The sequence below is a fragment of the Prionailurus bengalensis genome, chromosome B3, assembly GCF_016509475.1.
Source record: "Prionailurus bengalensis isolate Pbe53 chromosome B3, Fcat_Pben_1.1_paternal_pri, whole genome shotgun sequence".
Classification (NCBI taxonomy): domain Eukaryota; kingdom Metazoa; phylum Chordata; class Mammalia; order Carnivora; family Felidae; genus Prionailurus; species Prionailurus bengalensis.
The window spans coordinates 39,686,927-39,714,087 of NC_057355.1; the positions used below are offsets into that span (position 1 = coordinate 39,686,927).

The following is a 27,161-nucleotide window of genomic DNA, read 5'->3' on the forward strand; positions in this document are numbered from 1 at the left end:
TTGAAACCTGAATGGGGTGAGGAAGGAGGAACAGACTAGCATTGGGTGTTGGAGCCCAAGCCAGGTGAAGACAGCATCTATGTAAGGGGTGACCTAGCATGGAGAATCAGAGGATGAGCAGGATAAAAAGAGTGCCCAGGCTGGGGGACAGACAGCTGCAGAGGATCAGAATAAACAAGATGAGAAGAGTATCCATGCCAAAACAGCATGGAGTATCAGAGGCTGAGCAAGGTGAGGAGAGTGTCCCCACAGGGTAGGGGCAGCAAATGGAGTATCAAAGTTTGATCTAGATGAGGAAGATGCCAGCTTGGTGGGGACAGAGGGTAGGTCTGGAAGTAGCTGTTGAGGCCAAATTAGGATGAAGAAGTCGTATGTGTGGAGAGGGGTGGTGGTGGAAATGGGAGAATGTAAAGAGGAGTGGATCAAATAAATATATTAAAGATAATGAAGTTACTCACTGTCAGAGAAGGGACTTACAAATACAGAAAAGGAGAAAAACAGAATGAACCCTGTGTTATTAGAGTGGAGTAAGAGGTTTGATATATCATTGGTTTTCAGTATGTATAGACAAATATAGAAATAAGTACAGATGTAAGTATGTATGTCTGTGTGTGTACATACATATATTCCCTAGCTCTGTACACCTAGAGAATCTGGAAGCAGCCATACCCCAATGGTGGTGAGTACACCTAATGAACAGAATTTGGCTTCTAACGCCCATTCTCCACTAAAAGGAATTAGGACTCCTTGGAGAATAATTGGGCCTAGGGCAAGGAAAGTACAGGATGAGCCCTGAAGTAGCTTGTGCTAGAACATAAGGAATTGCTCCAAGAATAATGGAGACATGTTTTTTAAAACAACAACAACAACAACAACAACAACAACAACACACACACACACACACACACACACACACACACACAAAGATAAGCCAGCTTGAAGGAACCCCCACTGGCTATATCTGAGACAATTTGAACATCAAATCTAAGTAACAGATTATAACCCATTGAATAAAATAGGAAACTATGAGTTTACACAGGTACTAAGAGTCTAATGAGAAACAGGATTTTCGTTTCAAAGTATCTCTGCACAAAATACGTATTAATTACAAAATGGGCAAGAGGAATTTTATAGTGGAACAGAAAGCCTGGCAGACACCACTTTTATGTAGTCATCAAAGTGAACATTACAAGTAGGGAAACAAATCAACATCATATGCCTATAATAGGCCACGGTGAGAATACAACATCAACTCTGTGATATTTCTGCCAAGGATGCATGACCTGTAGAATCTCAAGGAAGTATGAGACAAACCCAAATTAAGTGACATCCCTCAAAATACCCCTTCTGTGATCCACAAATTTTCAGGGTTAAGAAAATAAAGGAAAAATTAAGACACTGCTCAAAAGTGAAGGAAACTAAAGAGTCTTGACAAGCAAATACAAGGCTCATCATTCAGAACTGGATGCTCTTGGCATACCATCATTAACATAATCAGTAAAGCTTGGAGGTAGTTTGAGGATTAGACAGTGGTAGTAGTATAACATGTTGGTTTCCACAATTTGTTGTATTATGGTTAGATAGCAGACTGTCATTGTTTGTAGGAAGTACACACTAAAGTATTGAAGGGTGTTGGGTCATCAGGCCAGCAATTTACTCTCAGACGATGAAAGGGAAAACATTATATGCACTTGAAAAGTTATTGTACTTGAAACTCCTGTATATTTGTGAGTATATATGCATACAGTGTTCATGATTTTATGCCCATGACCATAGAAAAAAGGAGGAAAGCAAAGTTTTGTCATGTATTTAGTCAACAAGTTATGCTTGTAAGGTTTTTTAAAGAAGTCCATCACGTTCAAATTTATGTGACTTAAAGAAAATGTGATTGATTATTTTTTAAATATAATTTATTGTCAAGTTAGCTAATATACAGTGAATACAGTGTGCTCTTGGCTTCAGGACTAGATTCCCATGATTCATTGCTTACCTACAGCACCCAGTGCTCATCCCAACAAGTGCCCTCCTCAATGCCCATCACCCATTCCACCCCCCCACCCCGATTGTCCCTCACTTTGTTTTCTGTATTTGTCTCTTATGGTTTGCCTACTTCTCTGTTTGAAACTATTTTTTCCCTTTCCCTTCCCCCATGGTCTTCTGTTAAGTTTCTCAAATTCTACATATGAGTGAAAACATGTAATATTTGTCTTCTCTGACTGACTTATTTCACTTAGCATAATACCCTCCAGTTCCATCCACATTGTTGCAAATGGCAAGTTTTCATTCTTTCTCATTGCCAAGTAGTATACCATTGTATGTATATACCATATCTTCTTTATCCATTCATCAGTTGATGGACATTTGGGCTCTTTCCATAATTTGGCTATTGTTGAAAGTGCTGCTGTAAACATTGGGGTACATATGCCCCTGTGAATCAGCACTCCTTTATCCTTTGGATAAATTCCTAGTAGTGCTATTGCTGGGTCATAGAGTAATTCTATTTTTAATTTTTTGAGGAACCTGCACACTGTTTTCCAAAGTGGCTGCACCAGTTTGCATTCCCACCAACAAGAGAAACAACATCTGTTGTTTCCTGAGTTCTTTTTTTTTTTTTTTATTTTTTTTCAACGTTTTTATTTATTTTTGGGACAGAGAGAGACAGAGCATGAACGGGGGAGGGGCAGAGAGAGAGGGAGACACAGAATCGGAAACAGGCTCCAGGCTCTGAGCCATCAGCCCAGAGCCTGACGCGGGGCTCGAACTCACGGACCGCGAGATCGTGACCTGGCTGAAGTCAGACGCTCAACCGACTGCGCCACCCAGGCCCCTCTGTTGTTTCCTGAGTTCTTAATTTTAGCCACTCTGACTGGCATGAGGTGGTATCTCATTGTGGTTTTGATTTGTATTTCCCTGATGATGAGCAATGTCAGGCATCTTTTCATGTCTGTTGACCATCTGGATGTCTTCTTTGGAAAAGTTTCTATTCATGTCATCTGCCCATTTGTTCACTGGATTATTTGTTTTTCGGGTGTTGAGTTTGGTAAGTTCTTTATAGATTTTGGGTACTAACCCTATTTTCTCCCATTTTGTCAGTTGCCTTTTAGTTTTGTCGATTGGTTCCTTCACTGTGCAGAAGCTTTTTATCTTGATGAGGTCCCAATAGTTTATTTTTGCTTTTATTTCCCTTGCCTTTAGAGACATGTCGAGTAAGAAGTTGCTGGGCTGAAGTCAAAGAGGTTGTTGCCTGCTTTCTCTTCTAGGGCTTTGATGGTTCCTTGTCTCACATTTAGGTCTTTCATCCACTTTGAGTTTATTTTTGTGTACGGTGTAAGAGAATGTTGCTGTCCAGTTCTCTCAGCACCATCTGCTAAAGCGACTGTCTTTTCCATTGGATACTCTTTCCTGCTTTGTTAAAGATTGGTCATACGTTTATGGGTCCATTTCCGGGTTTCCTATTCTATTCCATTGGTCTTTGTGTCTGTTTTTGTGCCAATACCCTATTGTCTTGATGATTACAGCTTTGTAGTTCAGGCTAGAGTCTGGGATTGTGATGCCTCCAGCTTTGGTTTTCTTTTTCAACGTTACTTTGGCTATTTGGGGTCTTTTCTGGTTCCATACAAATTTTAGGATTGTGAAAATCAGTGATTTTTGAGGGGAGGGAGCACAACAGCCAAAATACAACTCATCCTCACATTCAGAAATTGCCTCAGTTCTTTTTGTTTTTTAATTTTTTTTAATGTTTATTTATTTTTGAGAGAGAGAGAGAGTGTGTGAGCGGGTGAGGGGCAGAGAGAGAGAGACACAGAATTCGAAGCAGGATCCAGGATCTGAGCTGTCAGCACAGACCCCTACGCAGGGCTCGAACCCACGAACCATGAGATAATGACCTGAGCTGAAGTTGGACGCTTAACTGATTGACCCACACAGGCGCCCCAGAAATTGTCTCATTTCTGAGTTTGACATGAAAATGTCCTTTACTAATTGTTAAATAAGTACCAAATATGTCTTATAAAAATGAGAAATGATTCTGACTATGCCAGATGTAATAGGAAAAACACTGCATTGGGAATCAGGACAACCTGAGTTCCAGCTCTTATACTTGTAACTTTTGTGGAGTCATCTAGTCTTTCTGTGTTGTTTTCTTATCTATGTTTAAAACATATTGTGAGTAGAGATCATTACGCACATCTCACAGTGTTCAGAGTAGTGTAGTATGAACCGAAAAGTAGAAAACATTATGAGTCTATTTATATTTTGCTGATTTTTATTTGAGTTTATAGATTGGTAGTTTATTCACTATCTTAATCAAATCTGTAAGTTTGCCTTAGTTGGTGCTTAATAGAAAGAATAAATAAATAGAAAGGTCTGTGGTAAATAGAAAAGTGTGCTTTAAAACATATTTTCTTTAAGTCCTTTTTTATAGGAATAATTGTGTTGGTTTTGTAGGTAAAAATGATATTTCTGGGGGCACCTGGCTGTCTCAGTGGGTAGAGTATGCAACTCTTGATCTCAGGGTCGTGAGTTCAAGCCCCACATTGGGCATGGAGTCTGCTTTTTTTAAAAAGTGGGGTTTCTGACTAGCATTATGCGCTTTGAATGTTTTTCCCCTGTGATGCTGGACTTCCACTGGTCATCTTTATGTGCAATTCAGCTTGCTTTGTGAACTGTGGCATACATTTGTATAACAGTTTTTTCCTGTGCCAAACTAACTGAATCATAAGGGACTAAACTCACGATCAGAGATTGGGTAATAGCATACTTTAGCCAATACATGGATTAATCCACATGGGAACACTGAATTTGTTGTAGGAATTCAATTAACTATGCAGAGGACAGAAATCTTGTATTGTTCCCTTTTATTTTTACTCATTTTGTGCACCTTGTTCATAAGTTTGTATTTCAACTAAGAACTCATACAGTAGTATCCATATCACATGGTTTTTAAAATACTCATTAATATTGTAAGACACATAACACTTTTCCTAGGTACCTAGGGCATCGTGTTCTGAGGAGGATATTTTATTACTGATAATTACTACCTTATATTGTCTAGGAATTTCTGAAAGTAGGACACCTGCTATTTACTTGATAAGAGTCCGTGCAGGACATGGTTAGAATAATTGCACAAAGAATATACGTTCTGTTGAGAAAAACCAATCCCATTAAATGTGTAACCATTGTTTCTAGGCAGATTATTTTCCTGCAATGCTATTTACCTATTCAAACTCTAGATCCAACAAAAGATCCAATGGAATCACGTTATAATTAAATATTTTAATGACTAAGAAAATTAACACCGAAAATTAACTCATTAAAACATAGTTGTAGTTGCTTTATTATATAATTCAAAGGAAGTTTTTTATTAGAGAAAATAACAAAATGTCACAAGATTCAAAATATACCTTAATAACCTTCATATACACTTAGAGGTTCATTGTATTTCTAGTATCATTAAGCAGAACTCTCTGAAATAGTAAATACGCAGTACTGTTGCTACCTTTCATATTTTAGTACCACAATTTAAGTATACTCAACACAGCAAGTTAGTACTTGCTTTTAGTCTGCAAATGTTTTCTGAATATCAGTAATACCTGAGATTTTTATAATGTTTGTTTATTTTGAAAGAGAGAGAGTGTGTGTGCGAACAGGAGAGGGACAGAGAGAGAGAGAGAGAGAGAGAGAGGGAGAGGGAGAATCCTAAGCAGGCTACACACTCAGTGGGGAGAACCTGATGTGGAGCTCAAATCCACAAACCAAGAGATCATGACTTGAGCCAAAATCAAGAGTTGGATGCCCAACCGACTGAGCCACCCAGGCACCCCTGAATATCAATAATAACTTAAAAAAATAATCATTTATGTTGGGGTTCTTATTTGGGTGACTTTTTTTTTTTAATTTTTTTTCAACGTTTATTTATTTTTGGGACAGAGAGAGACAGAGCATGAATGGGGGAGGGGCAGAGAGAGAGGGAGACACAGAATCGGAAACAGGCTCCAGGCTCCGAGCCATCAGCCCAGAGCCTGATGCGGGGCTCGAACTCACGGACCGCAAGATCGTGACCTGGCTGAAGTCGGACGCTTAACCAACTGCGCCACCCAGGCGCCCCTGGGTGACTTTTTTTTTTTCAAAATGTATTAATTTTGATAGAGAAAAAGCGTGCCAGTGTGTGCATGGAAGGGGGGCAGAGAGTGACAGGGGGAGGGAGAGAGAGAGAGAGCAAGGATCCCAAGCAGGACTTGATCTCACAAACTGAGGATCATGACCTGAGCTGAAATCAAGAGATGCTTAACTGACTGAGCCACCCAGGTGCCCCTTTTAACTTAATATTTTAAGTGAATAGGTCCTCTTACTTTTGGCAATTTAGCTGTGGAAAGTAATATTTACTTTTATATATTTATATATAAATATTTTATATCATATATATTATATATAAAATGTTTTTGTTATATTTATTTAATAATATTATATTATTATATATAATATATTATTATATTATTAATTATATATATATAGAGAGAGAGAGAGAGACTACCTAAGTCAATCTATGACTAAGAGTGAACAGGAATTAGACATATCTTTTGATCTTAGCATATTCAAACAGAAAACATTTCCCCAACTGTTTTTTAAGTTTTTTTTTTTTTTTTAATATTTATTCAGTTTTGAGAGACAGAAACAGGACACAAGCAGGGGAGGGACAGAGAGAGAGACACACACAGAATCCAAAGCAGACTCTGGGCCCTGAGCTGTCAGCACAGAGCCCGACACAAGGCTTGAATTCATGAACTTTGAGGTCACGACCTGAGCCGAAGTGGGCTCAACTGACTGAGCCACCCAGGCGCCCCACATTTGCCCAACTTTAAAAAGCTAGAGTGGGTAATGCTGAATAGGAATAAGAAAAACAATGTGTGAGAATTGTACAAGTTTCATTTATGACTAATTTAGGAACCATGTGTTCTTCATATGATTATGTTTTGAATTCTTACAATCAGTTCCTATAGGATTGTGCTTAATTAAAGGCAGTTTGGGTTTTTTTTTTTTAATGTTTTATTTTATTTTACTTTTTAAATTTACATCCAAATTAGCATATAGTGCAACAATGATTTCAGGAGTAGATTCCTTAATGCCCCTTACCCATTAAGCCCATCCCCCCTCCCGCAACCCTTCCAGTAACACTCTGTTCTCCATATTTAAGAGTCTCTTATGTTGTGTCCCCCTCCCTGTTTTTATATTATTTTTGCTTCCCTTCCCTTATGTTCATCTGTTTTGTCTCTTAAAGTCCTCACATGAGTGAAGTCATATGATATTTGTCTTTCTCTGACTAATTTTGCTTAGTTCCATCCACGTGGTTCCATCCACCCTCTAGTTCCATCCACATAGTTGCAAATGGTAAGATTTCATTCTTTTTGATTGCTGAATGATATTCCATTGTATATATGTACCACATCTTCTTTATCCATTCATCCATCAACGGACATGTGGGCTCTTTCCATACTTTGGCTATTGTTGATAGTGCTGCTATAAACATTAGGGGGTGTGTGTTCCTTCGAAACAGCACACCTGTATCCCGTGGATAAATGCCTAGTAGTGCAATTGCTGGGTCGTAGGGTAGTTCTATTTTTAGTTTTTTGAGGAACCTCCATACTGTTTTCCAGAGTGGCTGCACCAGCTTGCCATTCCCACCAATAATGCAAAACAGATCCTCTCTCTCTGCATCCTGGCCAACATCTGTTGTTGCCTGAGTTGTTCATGTTAGCCATTCTGACAGGTGTGAGGCGGTATCTCCTTGTGGTTTTGATTTGCATTTCCCTGAGGATGAGTGATGTGGAGCATTTTTTCATGTGCTGGTTGGCCATCTGGATGTCTTCTCTGGAGAAGTGTCTATTCATGTCTTTTGCCCATTTCTTCACTGGATTATTTGTTTTTTGGGTGTTGAGTTTGATAAGTTCTTTATAGATTTTGGATACTAACCCTTTATCTGATATGTTGTTTGCAACTATCTTCTGCCATTCCATGGGTTGCCTTTTAGTTTTGCTGATTGTTTCCTTCGCTGTGCAGAAGCTTTTTATTTTGATGAGGTCCCAGTAGTTCATTTTTCTTTTGTTTCCCTTGCCTCTGGAGACGTGTTGAGTAAGAAGTTTCTGTGGTCAAGATCAAAGAGGTTTTTGCCTGCTTTCTCCTCGAGGATTTTGATGGCTTCCTGTCTTATGTTTAGGTCTTTCATCCCTTCTGAGTTTATTTTTGTGTATGGTGTAAGAAAGTGGTCCAGGTTCATTCTTCTGCATGTCACTGTCCAGTTTTCCCAGCACCACTTGCTGAAGAGACTGTCTTTATTCTATTGGATATTCTTTCCTGCTTTGTCAAAGATTAGTTGGCCATATTTTTGTCTGTTTGTTTGTTTGAGAGAGCATGCATGGGGGAGGGGCAGAGAGTGACAGGGACAGAGGATCACTGCCTACAGCAGCGAGCCCAATGCAGGGCTGGAACTCAGAAACCATGAGAACATGAATTGAGCCAAAGTTGGATGCTCAATGAACTGAGCCACCCAAGTGCCCCACTAAGGGCAGTTTTGTGTAACAGATAGTCTGGTAAGATTTTTCTTAGTCTCCCAAGCATCTGTCTGCAGTGTTTTCTGAGCATATTAATGTGGAAAAAAAATTTGCAGAGAATATGAAAATTCTTTTAGTTTTATCTTGCCATGGGTGTTGGATTTCTTTTTCTCCTAATGGGCAGACATCACTGTGCTTTCCAAAAGACAGAAATGGCCAACTGATGCATGTAGGATGTATAGCATGGCTGTTTTTATAATGTTAAAATGAGATTTTATTGGTATACAAGTTAAGAGAAATATCATTTCCCAAGGTACTGAATCTGTGGTGCAAAATTTTAATATTTTAATGGACTTTATGATACTGAGAATTAGAGCAGTTGTGCTCATAAACAGGTTTTTTCTTTGTGAACAAAATGGCTGGAGAGTAGGAAGTAGGCACAGGTCTGGAGAAGAAGAAGCTGTTAAAAAATAAATAAATAAAAATTTAAAAACATATTGTGTCCATGGGGGGACCTGCGTGGCTCAATCAGTTAAGCGTCTGACTTCAGCTCAGGTCATGATCTCACAGTTCATGAGTTCAATCCCCACATCAGGCTCTGTGGTGATAGCTCAGAGCCTAGAGCCTGCTTCGGATTCTATGTCTCCTTCTCTCTCTCTCTCTCTGCCCCTCTCCCTCCCTCCCTCTGTCCCTTCCTCCCTCTCCCTCTCTCAAAAATAAACATTTAAAAATTATTTTAAAAATAATAATAAAATAACAACATATGATGTCCATAAACAAGCAGTTCTCTTGTAATGTTCCATCATGGAGACAGGAGTGGTTGCCAGCTTTCTTTCCAGTGACCTTAGGTATTTGTTTTAACCTTTTCATTCTGGTCCATCTCTTCTTTTTCATTATCATTGGTGCCCTTGTAATTAGATTAACCACATATCATCTGCATAAAATATTTGTGGGTAGAGCTTCTCATTTGTTCTTGGGTTGCCCATGGACACCGTATCCTACTTAGGCATACCTATGATTTTGAGTTATAATTGACATATTCCTAATGTTTTAAAAATATTGTTAGTTTGCTAATAAGGGCTCAGGTGCTCTATGATTTTATTAAAAGTTTAATATTTTTAACACTTTTATTAAATGATTGAAGAAACAGTGTGGGAAATAAAAGTGAGAAAAAACTCTGGCAAGCCTGGTACCCTAATACCATTTCACATTTACTTTCAGTGTTTTTTACATAATTATCATACATACTTTCCTAATTTTTTTACATAACCAGATCTTATAAGCATTAAAAAAAAATTTTTTTTTTAATGTTTATTTATTTTTGAGACAGAGAGTGACAGAACATGAACGGGGGAGGGTCAGAGAGAGAGGGAGACACAGAATCTGAAGCAGTCTCCAGGCTCTGAGCTGTCAGCACAGAGCCTGACGCCGGCCTCGAACTCACAAACTGTGAGATCATGACCTGAGCCAAAGTCAGATGCTCAACCGACTGAGCCACCCGGGCGCCCCCTTATAAGCATTTTTTTTTTAATTTTTTTTTTCAACGTTTATTTATTTTTGGGACAGAGAGAGACAGAGCATGAACGGGGGAGGGGCAGAGACAGAGGGAGACACAGAATCGGAAACAGGCTGCAGGCTCTGAGCCATCAGCCCAGAGCCTGACGCGGGGCTCAAACCCACGGACCGCGAGATCGTGACCTGGCTGAAGTCGGACGCTTAACCGACTGCGCCACCCAGGCGCCCCATTATAAGCATTTTTAATATCACTGCCAAATCTCATAAAAGGAGATTTTCATTTTTAACACAGCAAAACATAACAGTTTAAAAAGTCAGATAATTGTCCAAGCTTCAGGCCCATTCCTTCCTGCCCCTAGTTTCTACTCCCCAAAGGCAACTACTTTTCTCTTTCAGCAATTTCTTCATTTACCTTAAGATTTCCAAATAATGTGATTTTATTATTGTTTATTGTTTTATGTATTGTACATTAATGTCTTATCTACCATACCACCTGAATTCTCCCACTGTCATTATAATGAATTTTGGTCAAGAGGTGTTCAGTGTTTGTGGTTTTTTGTTTGTTTGTTTTAATGTTTATTTGTTTTTGAGAGAGAGAGAAAGAGAGACAGAGCGTGAGTGGGGGAGGGGCAGAGAGAGAGAGAGAGAGAGAGGGAGACACAGAATCCGTAGCAGGCTCCAGGCTCCAAGGCGCTAGCACAGAGCCTGACATGGGGCTCGAACCCATGAACGGTGAGATCATGACCTGAGCTGAAGTCGAACCTTAATTGACTGAGCCACCCAGGCGTCCTGGTGTTCAGTGTTAATATTACTGTCACTTTGTATGTAATCCCAGCTAGACCACATATGTATAATTTGTAATATATTGTAATTAGATTTACTTTCATGCATGGATTTTGTTTTCTCTGAAGTTAATGCTATATTTCTTGTTTTATGTCTACTATTAATTCATCTCCAAACTCTTCCAAACTCACAAAAGTGAAAAATCTAACCTCAATTTTTCCACTATATCGTTAATTTTTTTTTTACTGGAAATTTCCATGTGTATTCCAATCTGAACTGATTGCTTTCTAGTCTGTCATCCTGGGATTTTCCTTCACCATCATCTTGGGACTTATATTGATTTCTCTTCGGAGTTGGTACCCCTGCTTTCTGGCTTCAATAACTTCTTTCTTGGCATATTTCCTTTTAATGGTGGAGCACAAATTCTGGTAGCTTAGTGAGAGAGAGTATGTGGGAGATACACATTTTTTGATGCCCTACTTGTCTGTAAATTTCTTTATTCTCCCCTAAGATTTGATTGCTAATTTGGTTGGAAGTAAAATTTTGAAGTCTTCTAGCTTTGATTGTTACTTTTGAGAATAACATCTGGTCTAATGCCATGTTCGTTTCTGACCTTTTATACCTGATCTCTTTTTCTCTCTGAAAGCATTTAAGATCCTTGATACTCTACTAAAGTTGCACAAGGATATGCCTGGTAGATGGCTTTTCTTCACTGAGTTGAACACATGCAGTCCCTTCTACTTACTCTGTGGACCCATTTTCTTCAGATTCTGGGCAGTTTTCCTGCATCCCCTTTCATTCCTCCATTTCTTTGGTTCCCTTTTCTGAAGTATGTGTTGTGTAGATGTTGGCCTTCCTATCCTGATCCTCTTAATTTTCTTATATTTTTTCATCCCATTTTCTGTCTCTCTGTTTTTCATCTCCACTTTCTGGGAGATTTCCTAAAGTTTATCTTTCATCCTTTATAATCTACTTTTTATTTCTGCTATCATATTTGTAATTTTTGTTACATCTCTTCTTCATACCATCTTCTTATCATGGATGTAGACTTATTTGTTTTAGTTGTTTTGAAGGGTTTTTTTCCTCCTGCACTGTGTCTATTTTTTACTCAGATGTTACTTTTAATATTTGCTTGTTTTGTCCTCCAAGTGATTGGCTTTCCTCATGTGATCTTTGGTTGGTATTTCAATGAGGAACAAAGAACTCATTGGAGCTTTTCTGGGAAGCTCAAACTTGGAGCTTCCTTAGGTATGAGATTGATGATCATAGAGGAACTCAGCTATTCATTCATTCACTGCCCTATTTGAGCAGTGTCTGTAATTCTTTTCTTTTAGGCTATTTTAGTTTCCCCGAGAGGTATCTACAGTCTTTAGCCTGAGGACTGTCAGCCTGACTGCCAGTATTCTCCCAGCTCAGTGGGGAAGGTAACTGAGGTTTTCCCTTGTTGTAACATGTAGGCTTTTACTCACTTCACCTGTTTTATTAACCTCCTTCATCTCCCACAGCTCTGCCTGATATCTTCAAGTCTAGAGTCCCTCTCGTTCACGTAAAAAGACTCAACCTCATCTCGGGCCATAGTGGGGAGAGGTAGTAGCCTAACTGCACTGGGCTGAGTCAGGGATCTGGGAGTCCTTGAATGCAGGCTTTTAACTAATTCTCCTGCTTCCGCCCCATGTGTACTGCAATCTTCCGGGTCATCAAGCACTTTTAATTCCCGACCTTTCTGGGACTCTACAGAGCAAATGGCTTGCTTTTTTGGCTCTCTCCTTTATCCCCTCCCCAGTGCCAGAGATGTGGCTTTCAGCTTTCACGGGTCACATCAGTCTACTTTGCAGCTTCTGAAATGTTCTGAACTCCAGCTGCGCTACTGTCCTCTCTCCAGTTCATTATGTCTTCGTTGGTTTTTTTTTTTTCAATCCCTTACTTCTCATTTTGGTGAGATTTCAAGAGGGATTGAAGGTAAATTGTTGTGTTTAATTTGTCTTAACCAGAAGTCTACGTGATCTTTACTATTTTAATTTTTAGTGATTGTATTTTCCACCCATTTATCATAGTTTATTCATTTGCCTGTTTTTTGAAAACATAGGTAACTTCCAACGTATTTTTTTTTTTTTTAGGGGTGCCTGGGTGGCTCAGTTGGTTAAGTATCCAACTTCGCCTCAGGTCATGATCTCACGGTTTGTGAGTTCAAGCCCCACATCAGGGGCCTGCTTCAGATTCTGTGTCTCCCTCTCTCCCTGCCCCTCCCTCCACTGACATTTTTTTTTTTTTAATGTTTATTTTTTGAGAGACAGAGTGTGAGAGGGGTAGGGCTAGAGAGAGAGGGAGACACAGAATCTGAAGCAGGACTTCCAACATATTCTACTTTAAGTTTTTATTCTGAGCATTTATTACTTTTGTAATATTTGAAAAACCAATAAAAGTAATACATATTTAGGAGCTCCTGGGTGGCTCAGTCAGTTAAATGTCCGACTTCAGCTCAGGTCATAATCTCATGGTTCATGAGTTCAAGCCTCACGTCAGGCTCTGTACTGACAGCTCGGCGTCTGGAGCCTGCTTCAGATTCTGTGTCTCCCTCTCTCTCTGCCCTTCCCCTGCTCATGCTCTCTCTCTCTCTCTCTCTCTCAAAAATAAATAAACATTAAAAAAAATTTTTTTAAGTAATACATATTTATTATTTTTTAGCTGAAAGAGAACAATATAAAGAAGAAAAGTAATTGCAGTAATACCATTACTCAGAGGTAACATTTGATAAGAGTGTGTATGAGAGAGAGAAATGAACAAAAGTATATATGTGCACATATATACAGAAATATGTATTATATATGGCATATATATTCACTCCTAAAAATTAGAATCGTACTATATATATAGTATGCTTTTTTTTTTCAACTGTCATTATTTTGTGAACATTTTTTCATGTCATTATTCTACACCATCTTTATCGTTATTTAGTTCACTTTGCGGATATACCATTAAAAACATTCTTTAATCTTGGAGATTACAGCATGTAATACTATGAAATTATAACCAACACTTAATGTAAGAACACTCTGAATGTTTAACTTTTTTATAAGAGTTAGAAAAATTTAAAAGCTATCCCTGTCCTTTTTTAGTAGATTGTGCCCTGAATCCTTATCTTAAAGATTTGACTTGTTGGAGCACCTGGATGGCTCAGTCGGTTAAGTGTCTGACTTTGGCTCAGGTCATGATCTTGCTGTTCATGAGTTTGAGCCCTGCATCAAGCTCTGTGCTGACAGTTTGGAGCCTGGAGCCTGCTTCAGATTCTGTCTCCCTCACTGTCTGTCCCTCCCCCCGCTCACACTATGTGTCTTTCTCTCAAAAATAAATAAAACTTAAAATTTTTTTAAAAATAAAGATTTGACTTGTTAATAATTCTTGTCCTCCCGTTTATTTCCAAGTGATACATGATATTCTCTCCATCCTAATAAAGTGCTGTGGGTTATTTTTGTGATACGTATGACATCTTGGTTTTCTTGTTTGTTTTTTTTCCAATTGATGTTGATGTGTGCTTTTTGGTTTACGAGCTCCTTTTGGGCAATTTGGACTCTGTTTTCAGTTTTTTTACTATTACCTTGCCATAGAGTATCTAGGGGACATTATACTCCTACAGTACTTTTAATACTGACATGACTGGAATTTTAACTCCGTTATGCTTCCACCTAAACTGGAAGAACTTAGGGAAATATGTTATATTGAGTATAAATTAAACAAAGATCCCACTATTCTCAACAAATACCCACATGTATTTGAGGATTTTTAAAAATATTACTTCTTGAGTACATTCTCATGATTCAGAATGCAAAATAATATAAAAAGGTACACATTGGGAAATGTGGGTCCTATCCCATCCTTGTCCATTCTGTTCATCTCCCCTCCCCCATACAGGTAATTGCTTTTCATAATATTCTTTAATATTTCCTTATGTGAATACAAACAAAAATATGAATATGTGGTTTTAGTTTTCTCTCTTACTCAAAAGACAGTACACTATATACAGTGTTCTACACCTTATTATTTAATTATCTTGGAAGTCTTGTTTAGTGGTGCATCGAGAACTTGCTTTTTTTTTTCTTCTTAATAGCTCTTTAGTATCCAGTTATGTAAATGGTTTATTTAACCATTCCCCATAGACAAACTCTTGGCTAACCAATGTATTGTTTTAATGTATGTTTTTTAAACTTTTTCAGGTGGATATGGACAAGAGTGGTGAAATGCGACTTATAGAACTGGATGAATCTTTCAAAAGTGAACATACTGTTTTTGTAACACCACCTGAGATCCCCCATCTACCCAATGGTGAAGAACCCCCTTTACAGTACAGGTATTCAAGAGGCAGAATGTTTGAGATTGAAAGAGAGAAGCAATCCATCATCTGTGACGTAGCTTTCTAAGGACTGTGGTATTTTCAAAAATCCAAACTTTACAGATTCCTAATTTTTAGGTGGTAAGCAAGCTTATCCCACATCCATTATTAAGTTTTGAGGTATAAAAAGAAAAGAATTATAATTTTGCATAATCTAGACTTGGGAAGCTCTATATATCTACATAAGTATCTGTTCTCATAAATGTTGGCTAAATTCAGTTAGGACTCACCCCACCAAAATGCAGCGCTTTTATTATAGATTTTGATTTTTGTTTCTCACTAAAGCTGATTTCCTCCCTTTCATCCCCTTCCCCACACACATATTGATTAATGTAATCTGTTTACAAAAATTGATATAGAGTCAATATTTGTGGCCTTGATTTTGACAATATAATTTTTTAGGCTATTAATTTTTTTGTGAGTTTTTCTTTTAAGCTGTGGAAATACAGAACTATTGGGAATTGATCGTTGTTAATTCAGGAAGTTTATTCAGACACTGCTGAGTGCTTGGGACATAGACTTGAATGATACATTGTTTACTGCTTTCAAGTCTAGTGGAAAAGAGAGGAAAGTTCTGAGATAGGGTTATGATAGAGTTAGATATATTATCATCTATGTATCTAGATGTATATTATGCACATACACTTGTTATCTACTAGAGGTGGTTTCCAGTATGCATTTATTTTTACTTAGAATGGTCTTTCCTTCTAATAAATGGTATGTATGTATGTATTTATTTATTTATATTTTTGAGAGAGAGAGAGCATGCAAGTGAGTGAGGGGGAGAGAGAGAATCCCACGAGGGGCAGAGTGAGAGGAAGAGAGAATGTGGAGTCAAAAGTGGGCTTGAACTCACCCGATGCAGGAGCTTGAACCCACAAACCGCGAGATCATGAACTGAGCCAAAGTCAGATGCTTAACTGACCTAGCCATCCAGGCACCCCTATTTATTTATTCTTTAACATTTAAAAAAAATTTTTTTTTAATTTTTTATGTTTATTTATTTTTGAGAGACAGAGCATGAGCAGGGGCGGGGCAGAGAGAGAGGGAGACACAGAATCCAAAGCAGGATCCAGGCTCTGAGCTGTCAGCACAAAGTCTGACGTGGGGCTGCAACCCACAAACCATGAGATCAAGACCAGAGCCAAAGTCGGAAGCTTAACTGACTAAGCCACCCAGGTGCCCCTATTTATTTATTTTGAGAGACAGAGAGAGTTGGGGAGGGACAGAGAGAGAGGAAGAGAGAGAATCCCAAGCAGACTCTGAGCTGCCAGTGCAGAGCCCAACTCGGGGCTCAATCTCAGGAACGGTGAGAACATGACCTGAGCTGAAATTAAGTGTCAGTCACTTAACCAATTGAACCATCCAGGTGCCCCTAAACTGATATTTCGTTTTATTTATTTATTTATTTTTTAATTTTTTTGTTAAATGTTTATTTATTTTTGAGACAGAGACAGAGCATGAACGGGGGAGGGTCAGAGAGAGGGAGACACAGAATCTGAAACGGGCTCCAGGCTCCGAGCTGCCAGCACAGAGCCTGACGCGGGGCTCGAACTCACGGACCGTGAGATCATGACCTAAGCCGAAGTCGGACGCTTAACCGACTGAGCCACCCAGGCGCCCCTGATATTTCGTGTTAGATAATAAATGATTTCTTTCTCCAATAATATTTTCTTACTTTAAAGCCATTTCACATCTATCACTCATTAGGTCATAGTTTATTTTCATTGAAAAAGGATTTTTCAGAACATCCTTATTTGTAACTCGGATTAAATTCTTCCTTTTACAGACAAAAAAGTGGTGCAACAGGTGTTTGTGAATGTCAGTTAATTCGTAGGCCACTTGGCTCCTGCCCTTACTTTTTGTCTGTTGATGATGTTGCTCAGATCACTTTTTAAAATTCTGCCTTTTGTCAAAGGTGTTCAAAATCTCTCTCCTAATTTCTTTCTCACTTTTTTTTTCTTTCTAAACAAGATCTCATTGCTTTTTTTTTTTTAATTTTTTTTTCAACGTTTATTTATTTTTGGGACAGAGAGAGACAGAGCATGAACGGGGGAGGGGCAGAGAGAGAGGGAGACACAGAATCGGAAACAGGCTCCAGGCTCTGAGCCATCAGCCCAGAGCCTGATGCGGGGCTCGAACTCACGGACCGCGAGATAGTGACCTGGCTGAAGTCGGACGCTTAACCGACTGCGCCACCCAGGCGCCCCAAGATCTCATTTCTTTGATCCCTTTGGTACATTATACTTCCAAGACTTTTGTGGGGAGACATGTTTCACTAATAAAGTTTTGTTTTTTTATGATTTGCTTTTAACTTTTTCAAAATTTAACTTTTAGATTTACTTTAATAAAAAATTGCTTAGCTTGGAAAGTTTCTATTTTTTAAAGAGTCTAAGTCACTCTTTGAATTGAGACTAACAGTGTAATTCTGGTGTAATCATACCAATCATTGGAAAAACAACTTAAATGTCTTTAATGAGTACAGTGGGTCCTCTTAGTGAGAGGTGACTCATATTCTTACATTGTCTGTGTAAAATGATAAGGTAGTAAGCAAGTTTCCATAAGACACACAGAATGGTCTCATTATCACACATGTACATACAATGAATTTTTTAAGGGGCATAGTTTTCCTGAACTTCTTTGCTATTTTATTCCTACTTAACATTCAATATTTATCAATATTTTTTCATTTTACTGAATTTGCCTATAGTAATGTATAATAGATATAGTTTACTATCTTTTATTATAACTGGTTTTCTCAGTTAATTGAAACTATTTGTATGCCCTTAGGAAGATTTTAAAGTAGGTTCATTGTGATGCTCAGGGGCTTCTTCTACTCTTTTCAAAAGCATGTCTCGGGGCGCCTGGGTGGCGCAGTCGGTTAAGCGTCCGACTTCAGCCAGGTCACGATCTCGTGGTCCGTGAGTTCGAGCCCTGCATCAGGCTCTGGGCTGATGGCTCGGAGCCTGTTTCCGATTCTGTGTCTCCCTCTCTCTCTGCCCCTCCCCCGTTCATGCTCTGTCTCTCTCTGTCCCAAAAAATAAAATAAACGTTGAAAAAAAAATTTTTTTTAAAAGCATGTCTTTTTCCTAGCTGCCGCTACCTTTTAAATTCCCAAAATACTTTGCTCTGGCACCCACATTAGGCCCACCTCCTCATAGAGCCACTCATTCTAATCTTTTCTTCTTCTCCAACCTCTTCAATTTTCTTTCTCATAAATGAGGGCCTAAACCTACTTAACTAACGTGATAAACCAATTCATAATAATATGTTTGTCCTGGAGCACTAATACGTTATTTGTATCTTTTTAAGGGGACAGTTTAACAATAATATTTTAATCTAAAGCAGTGATTTTAATGACTGTCCTGTCTGAGAGCATATTGATTTGGTGGACCTTTTACCATCATATTATCTGATATGTTTGCTGTGTATCTACATGAATACTAACTTACAAAGCTTGCTTGATTTACTTTAGGGTTTGATGTCAAGTTCAACAAAATTTAAATATATTTTGCTTTTTTAGCTCTAAAATATATACTTGAGTTTGTGTTTGACTATTACAAGGCAACATTAGCGTGAATATTTGTTAAGTGTATAGCATTGTCTGATGGAGAAAAATAGTTAAAATATTGGTCAGAATATTTTTTAGATTGTAACCAGTATGATCATCTATGTGTGCTTGAGATTTTTTTTTCTTTTCAAAAACAGCTATAATGGATTTCCAGTTCTTAGAAACAATTTATTTGAGAGACCTGAAGGATTTCTACAAACACGAAAGAACAAATTGCCTTCAAAATCAAGTAGTCCTAGTAGCCCTTCTCCCATGTTCAGAAGAACAAAACAGGTACTTTGACAATTTTGCGCTTTTCATATATTCAAGTATTAGAACAAAATTAATGTGATACTCTTTCTTAATATATTTTACTGCCCCGTATATATGAGTAGGTTATCATGCTCCGCAAGGCGTCCTGAATTCATAGTAATGTGACTTCAAAACATTAACTAATTTTCCTATCTTAGAATTTTATTTTACACATCTTATAATACACATTCAAGCAGAGGCTTGACTATATAGTAATTACAGACAGATTTTGTGAGCGAAATATTATAAAAGCATATGACCTGCCCTTATTCAGCATTCAGTTAATAAATAAGAATACTTAAATGTGTATATTTATTAATGAGATCCTTGCATTGTTTTTCTAGGAAATTAAATCAGCCCATAAAATTGCCAAGAAGTATTCTTCCATTCCCCAAATGTGGTCTAGGTGTCTACTGCGTCACTGTTACGGACTATGGTTTATTTGTCTGCCAGCTTATGTGAAAGTATGTCATTCAAAAGTCAGGGCCCTGAAAACAGCATATGATGTGCTTAAAAAAATGCAGTCAAAGAAGATGGATCCCCCTGATGAGGTAACAGTTTTTTTCAAGTGCATTTTAGGGGCACCTGAGTGGCTCAGTTGGTTAACCATCCAACTGCAGCTCAGGCTGTGATCTCACGGTTGGTGAGTCCGAGTCCTGTAGCAGGTTCTGTGCTGACAGTGCAGAGCCTACCTGGTTCTCTCTTTCTCTGTCTCTCAAAATAAATAAATAAACTTAAAAAAAGTAATAAATGTATTTTAAACATGTTTTTTAACGCATTATTTTAAAAACTTAAAAACGGGAAAAACAATAGCAACTGTAAGAAATGAAATAAAAAGCATTACTTTATTTTGGATTTATGTTCATGCGTACTTTGTTTCTGTACACTCTGCGTTTTGTGTTTCAGGTGTGCTACCGCATTCTCATGCAGCTCTGTGGACAGTATGATCAGCCCGTGCTTGCAGTTCGAGTGCTTTTCGAAATGCAGAAAGCTGGTATTGACCCCAATGCCATTACTTATGGTTATTATAATAAGGTAATTACTTTGATTTAGTGGAGAAAAAGTATAACTTTTGTGATTATACAACCTTAATTTATTGGCAAAAATCATTGATTCAGGCCTTGTTTGGCATTAATTTTGGAGTACTAAAGTATATTTTGTAAACCAGATAAGATTTTTTATTCTATTTTGTGTTATACAATCTATTTAGATCTTCTTTAGCTTAACTATAAAGCCAATGTACACTCAATTATCAATATTATTTTACTAATTATTTTATTTTGTTGAATGCATAGGCTGTTCTGGAAAGTACTTGGCCCTCAAGAAGTCGTAGTGGCTATTTTCTTTGGACAAAAGTAAGAAACGTTGTTTTAGGAGTAGCACAGTTCAAAAGAGCTTTAAAGAAACACGCACACTTATCACAAACAACTCTCTCAGGTAATTAAAGGTTCTTAAAGGATGTATATGTTTTACTTTAAAAAAAAATCATTGACTAGTTACACTTTACATTTCTTTAGAAATTTTACATAGTTTCAAAATATTTAATGTTTTCTAGTTTTTATTGCCATTAAGCAAATTCTAATATTAGAGTATATTCCCCTTTGAAAAACACCAAATTTCACTTTTTTCCTGGAACTATTAAATTATGAAGCTCTGGTGATCTTGCTTTAGTGTTCAGTAATAATTCACAATAGTTATAGTTGGTATAGTTGTATTTTGCTAATTATGTGGCACATTTCATGTTCAGTATTAGTGGATTATTAGCTTGAGCAACAACTAATGTGTATTTTTGGTATCTCCCTGAGTAGTAAAATGCTGTCACATTGTGTTCTTAAGCAGATGGCAGTGACCTGGATGCTATTAGTCATGGCAGCATGGATAGTGGTCATGGGACACAAACTGTGGAGCAGGCACCTTTTAATACAGGTTTAATCAAAGTATATGCTACTGATGATAGATCTAGTACAGGTTTGTGTGTGCTTATGTATACATTTATTACAGTACATTTTACAAACTAGATTTGCTCGTCTGTCTTTTTTAGATTTTAATTTTCAATGATGTATTTAAGTTAACTGTTACTTTTTAATTTTATATGATAGGCATTTGGTTTGATACTGTGTTTAATAATTACATGCTGTTTTATTCATTCTTTATTTGAATAGAAATAAAAGTGTGAGAGTTTATTCAAGTATTTAGCTGATGATAATCCAATTAACTCTGGATAGCACACAGGTATCTTTATCATGTAATTTTTTAAGGATAAAATCTTCCTTGTAATTGTGAAAATGTTATTAGAGGTTTTTTTAAAGAGAAACTTTATAGCCCTGATCTGAGTTAATAGTACATATCAACATCAACTTCCTGGTTTTAACAGTGTATTATATTTCATGTCAGATAGTATCATTGAGAGAAGCTGGGTAAACAGTACACAGGAACTCTCCGGACTGTATTATTTTGCCAGCTTCTTGTGAGTCTTATACTATAGTAAAATAAAAAGGCATTATAAAAAACTTTTCAAATATATATAGAGCTTGTAGTCTTCTAGCACTGAAGATGCCATTAATTTCCTTAAAATATCAGATTTGTACATAATCTTCCTCTAAGAATTAAAACTGACACACTGAAATTTGTTGAGTAATTCTGTTCTTTTCATTAGTACATTTAAAAAAGATACATGACTTTTGTGCATAGTGTAAGAGCCACCTCTTAACAGACAGAAATTTTAAATTAAAAATCTGAGCATTAATAACAAAATATGAAGGCTTCTTTCTCTACATATGGTAACATTATTTTGGTCTGTCTCCTTTTATGCCTACTTTTAAGAGTAATGAATGTAAGCAAATTGTGTTGCAGTGTAATTTTCATAGTTGTTCTTACTTGGCTGGTTTTATATTTTGATCATGCGATATGAATTAATCCGGGTATAGTAGTCATCTTCAGGCATTCTCTCTTAAAAATGAAGAAATCAATTTTATTTTTTAGTTTTATTTGTATTTCAGTAATTTCTACACCCCACGTGGGGCTCGAACTCACAACCCTAAGGTCAAGAGTCGCACCTTCTTCTGACTGAGCCGACCAGAGGCCCCTCTATCTTTTGTTTTTAAGTGTGGCTTTTGAAAAGTTTATTTTAAAGCATTGCAAAATCTAACAAAAGCATGAATTTCCATCATGATCATCTTCATATTTTTAAATTTGTATTTTCTGTGGAAATGGAGCCAAAAGTTTGATTAGAAACAAAAAAAAAACCCTCAAAATTATAATTTTTTTTTTAAATTTTTTTTTCAACGTTTATTTATTTTTGGAACAGAGAGAGACAGAGCATGAACGGGGGAGGGGCAGAGAGAGAGGGAGACACAGAATCGGAAACAGGCTCCAGGCTCTGAGCCATCAGCCCAGAGCCTGACGCGGGGCTCGAACTCACGGACCGCGAGATCGTGACCTGGCTGAAGTCGGACGCTTAACCGACTGCGCCACCCAGGCGCCCCTCAAAATTATAATTTTAAAGTAAATACCTAGTGATACTTAATACAGTTTCTTTACACAGTTCTTTATAGGTTTATAAAAGCGTTCAATATATAGCCTCTCTCATATAGTCATAACTGCTTTGTGTGTTATAAATCTGGAGACTTGAAATCCAGACCAAAAGGTTGAGTGGTTTGCTTAAAATCGTGTCTCCTAAGATGGAGAAGTAGGATTTAAAACCTTGTGTTTTGATGCTAATCTAGTGAAAACAGTTTGCTGAAAATTACAGAGGACTTCTTGAACAGCAATGTATTAGAAGTTTTCTTCTATCAGTGCAGGGTTTGCTTTTCTTAACAGTGACACATTTTTTTCTCATTCCCATGTATCTGTACTCAAGTGCAATTCACTAATTATTCCGTTGAACTTGCAGAAAAATAATTACCTATCAATAAATTTAAATAAACCCAAACCTAAATGATTTTTGGGTAGAATCATTTATACATTTGGCTTCAGTGATCTGCGTGTGAATGTTCTGTCAGGAATTCCCTGCAGATTTTTCTTCTCCATTGCTTAGCTGAAACTTAGACTTTAACCTGGAAAGGTCATGGGCTTAAAGAACATCTGGATAGTCTGTACCTTTAGGATCCCGGACAGTAGTGTGAATGTACATAGTCTCTTTTGACTGCAGTGTGGAGCCAGAAATGTTACTTTGCGATCATCCCTTTCTTGCATTAGTAGAGATGGAAGAGGGGGGCTGACAAAATAATGCTTTCAATTGTAAGTTATCCGGAAAATTTCTCATCAGTAAGTCTAAACACTAGTGTGTTGCTCCTAAATCCAGTTGTTCTCACTAAAGAAGCTTATGATAAACAGCAGAGGGTTTTTGTTTCTTTTTTTTTTCTCTTTTTCCTAGGTGGCCAGTCTGATCTTGGGTATAATTCATTATCTAAGGATGAAGTTAGAAGAGGGGGTATATCTACTGAAGAAATTCAAGAAGAAAAAGATAAGAAAGGGAGTGATTCTAGTTCCCGTAGGTATTATTTAAGTTGATATTGTATAAATTTGTGCACGTCTATTAACGGAAAACACAAGTGGCTTCAAGTATAAAAGTACTAATTTTATTTTCCAAGTTCCCATTATAACTCCTCTTTCCTCACATTACAGGCTCTCTTCACCACCTAATGTTCCGACACACAAATACTTTATGTGTAAAGTGTCTCGTCTCAGTGGCACAACACTCTCCAGTCAAATTCTCTTCTCGTAGTACAAATATATATATTTCTTCAAACAGTGGCTCTTTTCTAAGGTTTAACAATATTTTTGTGTAATGCTTTGTTAATGGTCTGTGACTTCTATTTTTCCCCTTTGCCCACCTCCATCAAAAGCAGTGTTTCACAACCAAAAAGAAATACAAAATGTGTGGACCTCACACATGACCAGTACTTAGTAATTTGATACACGTCTTGAGGCCTCAAATAACTGGAATCATGTACTTGTGATTGACAAATAGATGTAGAGGTGTTTGGTATTTTCTAATCACCTATTTTAAGATAGAAATATTTAGGGGTGCCTGGGTGGCTTAGTTGGTCGGGCGTCTGACTTTGGCTCATGTCATGATCTCACAGTTCGTGAGTTCGAGCCCCGCGTCGGGCTCTGTGCTGACAGCTCAGAGCCTGCAACCTGTTTCAGATTCTGTGTCTTCCTCTCTCTGCTCCTTCCCCACTCTTGCTCTGTCTCTGTCTCTCTCAAAAATAAATAAATATTTAAAAAAAAATTTTTTTAAAGATAGAAATATTTAGAACCAAAAGCTTCTTCTCTTTATGCCTTCTATGAAGTACATAGCTTTTATCTTAATGATTTCATTTTAATCTTTACAGTATCAGAGAGCGAGAGTGCAAAAGGAAGTGCTGATTGTCTTCCTGAGCTTAATTATCAAAGTTCTTCCAGTATAGTTCGCCCCAGTGGCACCAGTAACAATGGTGCTGATAAAATATCAGAAGAAGGCTCTGGTAAGTTGAACAGTACACATCTTTTGAGTTTGGAATGATGGACTTTCTGGAAGGGGGAAGTGGGAGCAAGTGAGATGATCCATCTGAGGGTACCTTACACTTACCAGTTTTTAGATGAAGCATATAGTTCTTTTTGTTGTTGTTGTTTTAAGTTTGTTTATTTATTTTGAGAGTGAGAGAGTGAGCACGAGCGGGAAAGGGGCAGAAAGGGAGAGAGAGGATCCCAAGCAGGCTCCGGGCTGTCAGTGCAGAGCCTGACATGAGGCTTGATCCCACAAACCATGAGATCATGACCTGAACCAAAATTGGGAGTCGGACACTTAATTGAGCCATCCAGGAGCCCCTGAAGCCTATAGTTCTTTAATCTTCATTATTGTCCCTGTTTTCTCAGAAGCAAGAGGATAGTCTTCCAGATAGTTTAGATAATAATACCTAATATTTTTTTTCTTTTCAGAGTACTTTTTACATATTATTTTGTATTTGTTAATAGAACAATGCTTAGATTAAGGAGAGAGGATATAAGCGCTCTTTTATAGATGAGAAGACTAGGGCATATTCTGACTGTTGACAGGTCATATAAGTTATCACCTAATTAATGGAAAAGAGTGTTTAGGATTTGGGATAATACTTGGTCTCACAAATTTTCATCAAATCATTTTTGGGGGAGAGGCGCCTGGGTGGCTCAGTCGGTTAAGCATCCCACTTCAGCTCAGGTCATGATCTCACAGTCCGTGAGTTCGAGCCCTGCATTGGGCTCAGTGCTGACAGCTCGGAGCCTGGAGCCTACTTCAGATTCTGTGTCTCCCTGCCCCTGTCTGCCCCTCCCCTGCTTGTGCTCTGTCTCTCTCTGTCTCTCAATAATAAATAGTTGTTAAAAAATTTTTTTAAAAAACAAAACATGTACTGTCTCTCAACAGAAAAAGTTTGCAGCGCCCCTGCTCTAGCTATCAAAAAAAATGTTAAATGATCTATAGCCATCTTACTTTGCATTTCTTTATTAGATAATTGTTAAAACTAAAATGTTAACATTTGTTTCATTGGCATTGTGGAATTGCCTCACCACCATTTAGTCCCTCCTAGTCATTGTCTAATTATAACTCTTAATACCTTGCCTTTGGTAGTCTTTGCTCTGTAGTTCTTCCATTACCATCTATTCATGCTTGCCTTTTTCCTAAGATCTGCTTTTATGACCTTGCTGTTTTAATATGATTGTAAACCATCCTTTGATCCTGACATTTTGTCAAAGTAATCAGCAGCTGACTCATCGTCTGACTTCTGTCTTTGCTGAACAAGTCAGGTTTTAAAAGCCTATGATAGGACCACCAGCCACATCTATCTCCTTTTATCAGGAAAGCAAAAACTTTTCCAGAAACCCTCAAAAACTGCTGCTTTAACATTACTGGCCAGAATTATGTCACAGAACTGCCTGGTCCAAGGAAGTTACGTAGTTTGTGGCTCTGTGTCAGAGGCATGAAGCATCCGGCATAGTCTGGTGGACCTTAGCATTTATATGAACCAAGGATTGGACTAATTTAACTGTAAGTAGCCAGATAGTATTTTAGGCCTTGCAGGTCACACACAGTTCTGTCACCTAATCTTCTTTGCGGGTGTGTGATTTTTACAACCTTTTAAAAATCTAAAAACCAGGGGTGCCTGCGTGACTGAGTTTGTTAAGCATTCTACTCTTGATATCGACTCAGGTCATGATCTCACGGAGATGGGGTTGAGTTCCCCACCAGGCTCTACGCTGAGCTTGGATCCTGCTTGGGATTACCTCTTTCCCTCTCTTTCTGCCCTTCCCCCATGTGTGTTCTCTCTCTCTCTTAAAAATAAATAAACAAGAAAAATGAAAAAACCAGGGGTGCCTGTACAAAAACAGTCAACAGGCCAGATTTGGCTCAGAAGCATAGTTTGCCCTCCCCTGGTATAATTTGATAACCAGCTTTATTTGCCTTCAGGCTGTAGCATGGTTCTGACTTTGCAAGGGAACCCTTACACAGCTATTTAAATGCAATCCCAGAGTACTGTCTTTGGGTTGTAAAATTCCTTCAGGTCGGGTGCCTGGGTGGCTCAGTCGGTTAGGCATCCAACTAAGGTCACGATCTTGCGGTTTGTGAGTTTGAGCCCTGCGTCGGGCTCTGTGCTGACAACTCAGAGCCTGGAGCCTGGTTCAGATTCTGTATCTCCCTCTCTCTCTGCCCCTCCCCTGCTCGTGCTCTCTCTCTGTCTCTCAATAATAAACATTTTTTAAAAATTCCTCCAGGTCTTTGATAATATATAATCTGTCAGGCAGGAGATTTCTCAGAATATTAAAAGAAAGCATATTTTTTATTTTTTATGTCCTTAATCATAAGGTGATATAGAAGCAAAGAATAAATTTTACCTTTCTGTTATGCTATTTTCCTTGTTAGTGATATATGCTTATTATATTATTACTTGTTATATTATTACTTTTATCTCCTATCCTGTTAAATGAATACATCACATGGCAAGAAAAAGGCACATTTTTAATAATTGCCTGGTGATAGCACACTAATTCTGTTGGATAAACATATAAAAAGAATAGTTAACAATACCATACCTAGGCTAATGCTTTA

At 37.7% G+C, this 27,161-nt stretch overlaps 1 protein-coding gene across 6 annotated transcripts in view; it reads left to right on the plus strand.

Moving 5' to 3' along the window:
* Positions 1–27,161, plus strand: part of DENND4A (DENN domain containing 4A) — a 131,863-nt gene that overhangs the window by 74,377 nt on the left and 30,325 nt on the right. For 2 of the 6 annotated variants that reach the window (XM_043555122.1, XM_043555124.1), the window contains exons 15-22: positions 15,056–15,189; positions 18,940–19,075; positions 19,438–19,644; positions 20,000–20,128; positions 20,389–20,530; positions 20,930–21,061; positions 23,469–23,585; positions 24,433–24,564. In XM_043555122.1, the coding sequence (XP_043411057.1) occupies positions 15,056–15,189; positions 18,940–19,075; positions 19,438–19,644; positions 20,000–20,128; positions 20,389–20,530; positions 20,930–21,061; positions 23,469–23,585; positions 24,433–24,564 (1,129 nt within the window). The remainder of the gene's footprint in view (positions 1–15,055; positions 15,190–18,939; positions 19,076–19,437; positions 19,645–19,999; positions 20,129–20,388; positions 20,531–20,929; positions 21,062–23,468; positions 23,586–24,432; positions 24,565–27,161) is intronic. The other 4 variants (XM_043555123.1, XM_043555125.1, XM_043555126.1 and 1 more) reach the window with 2 other exon arrangements.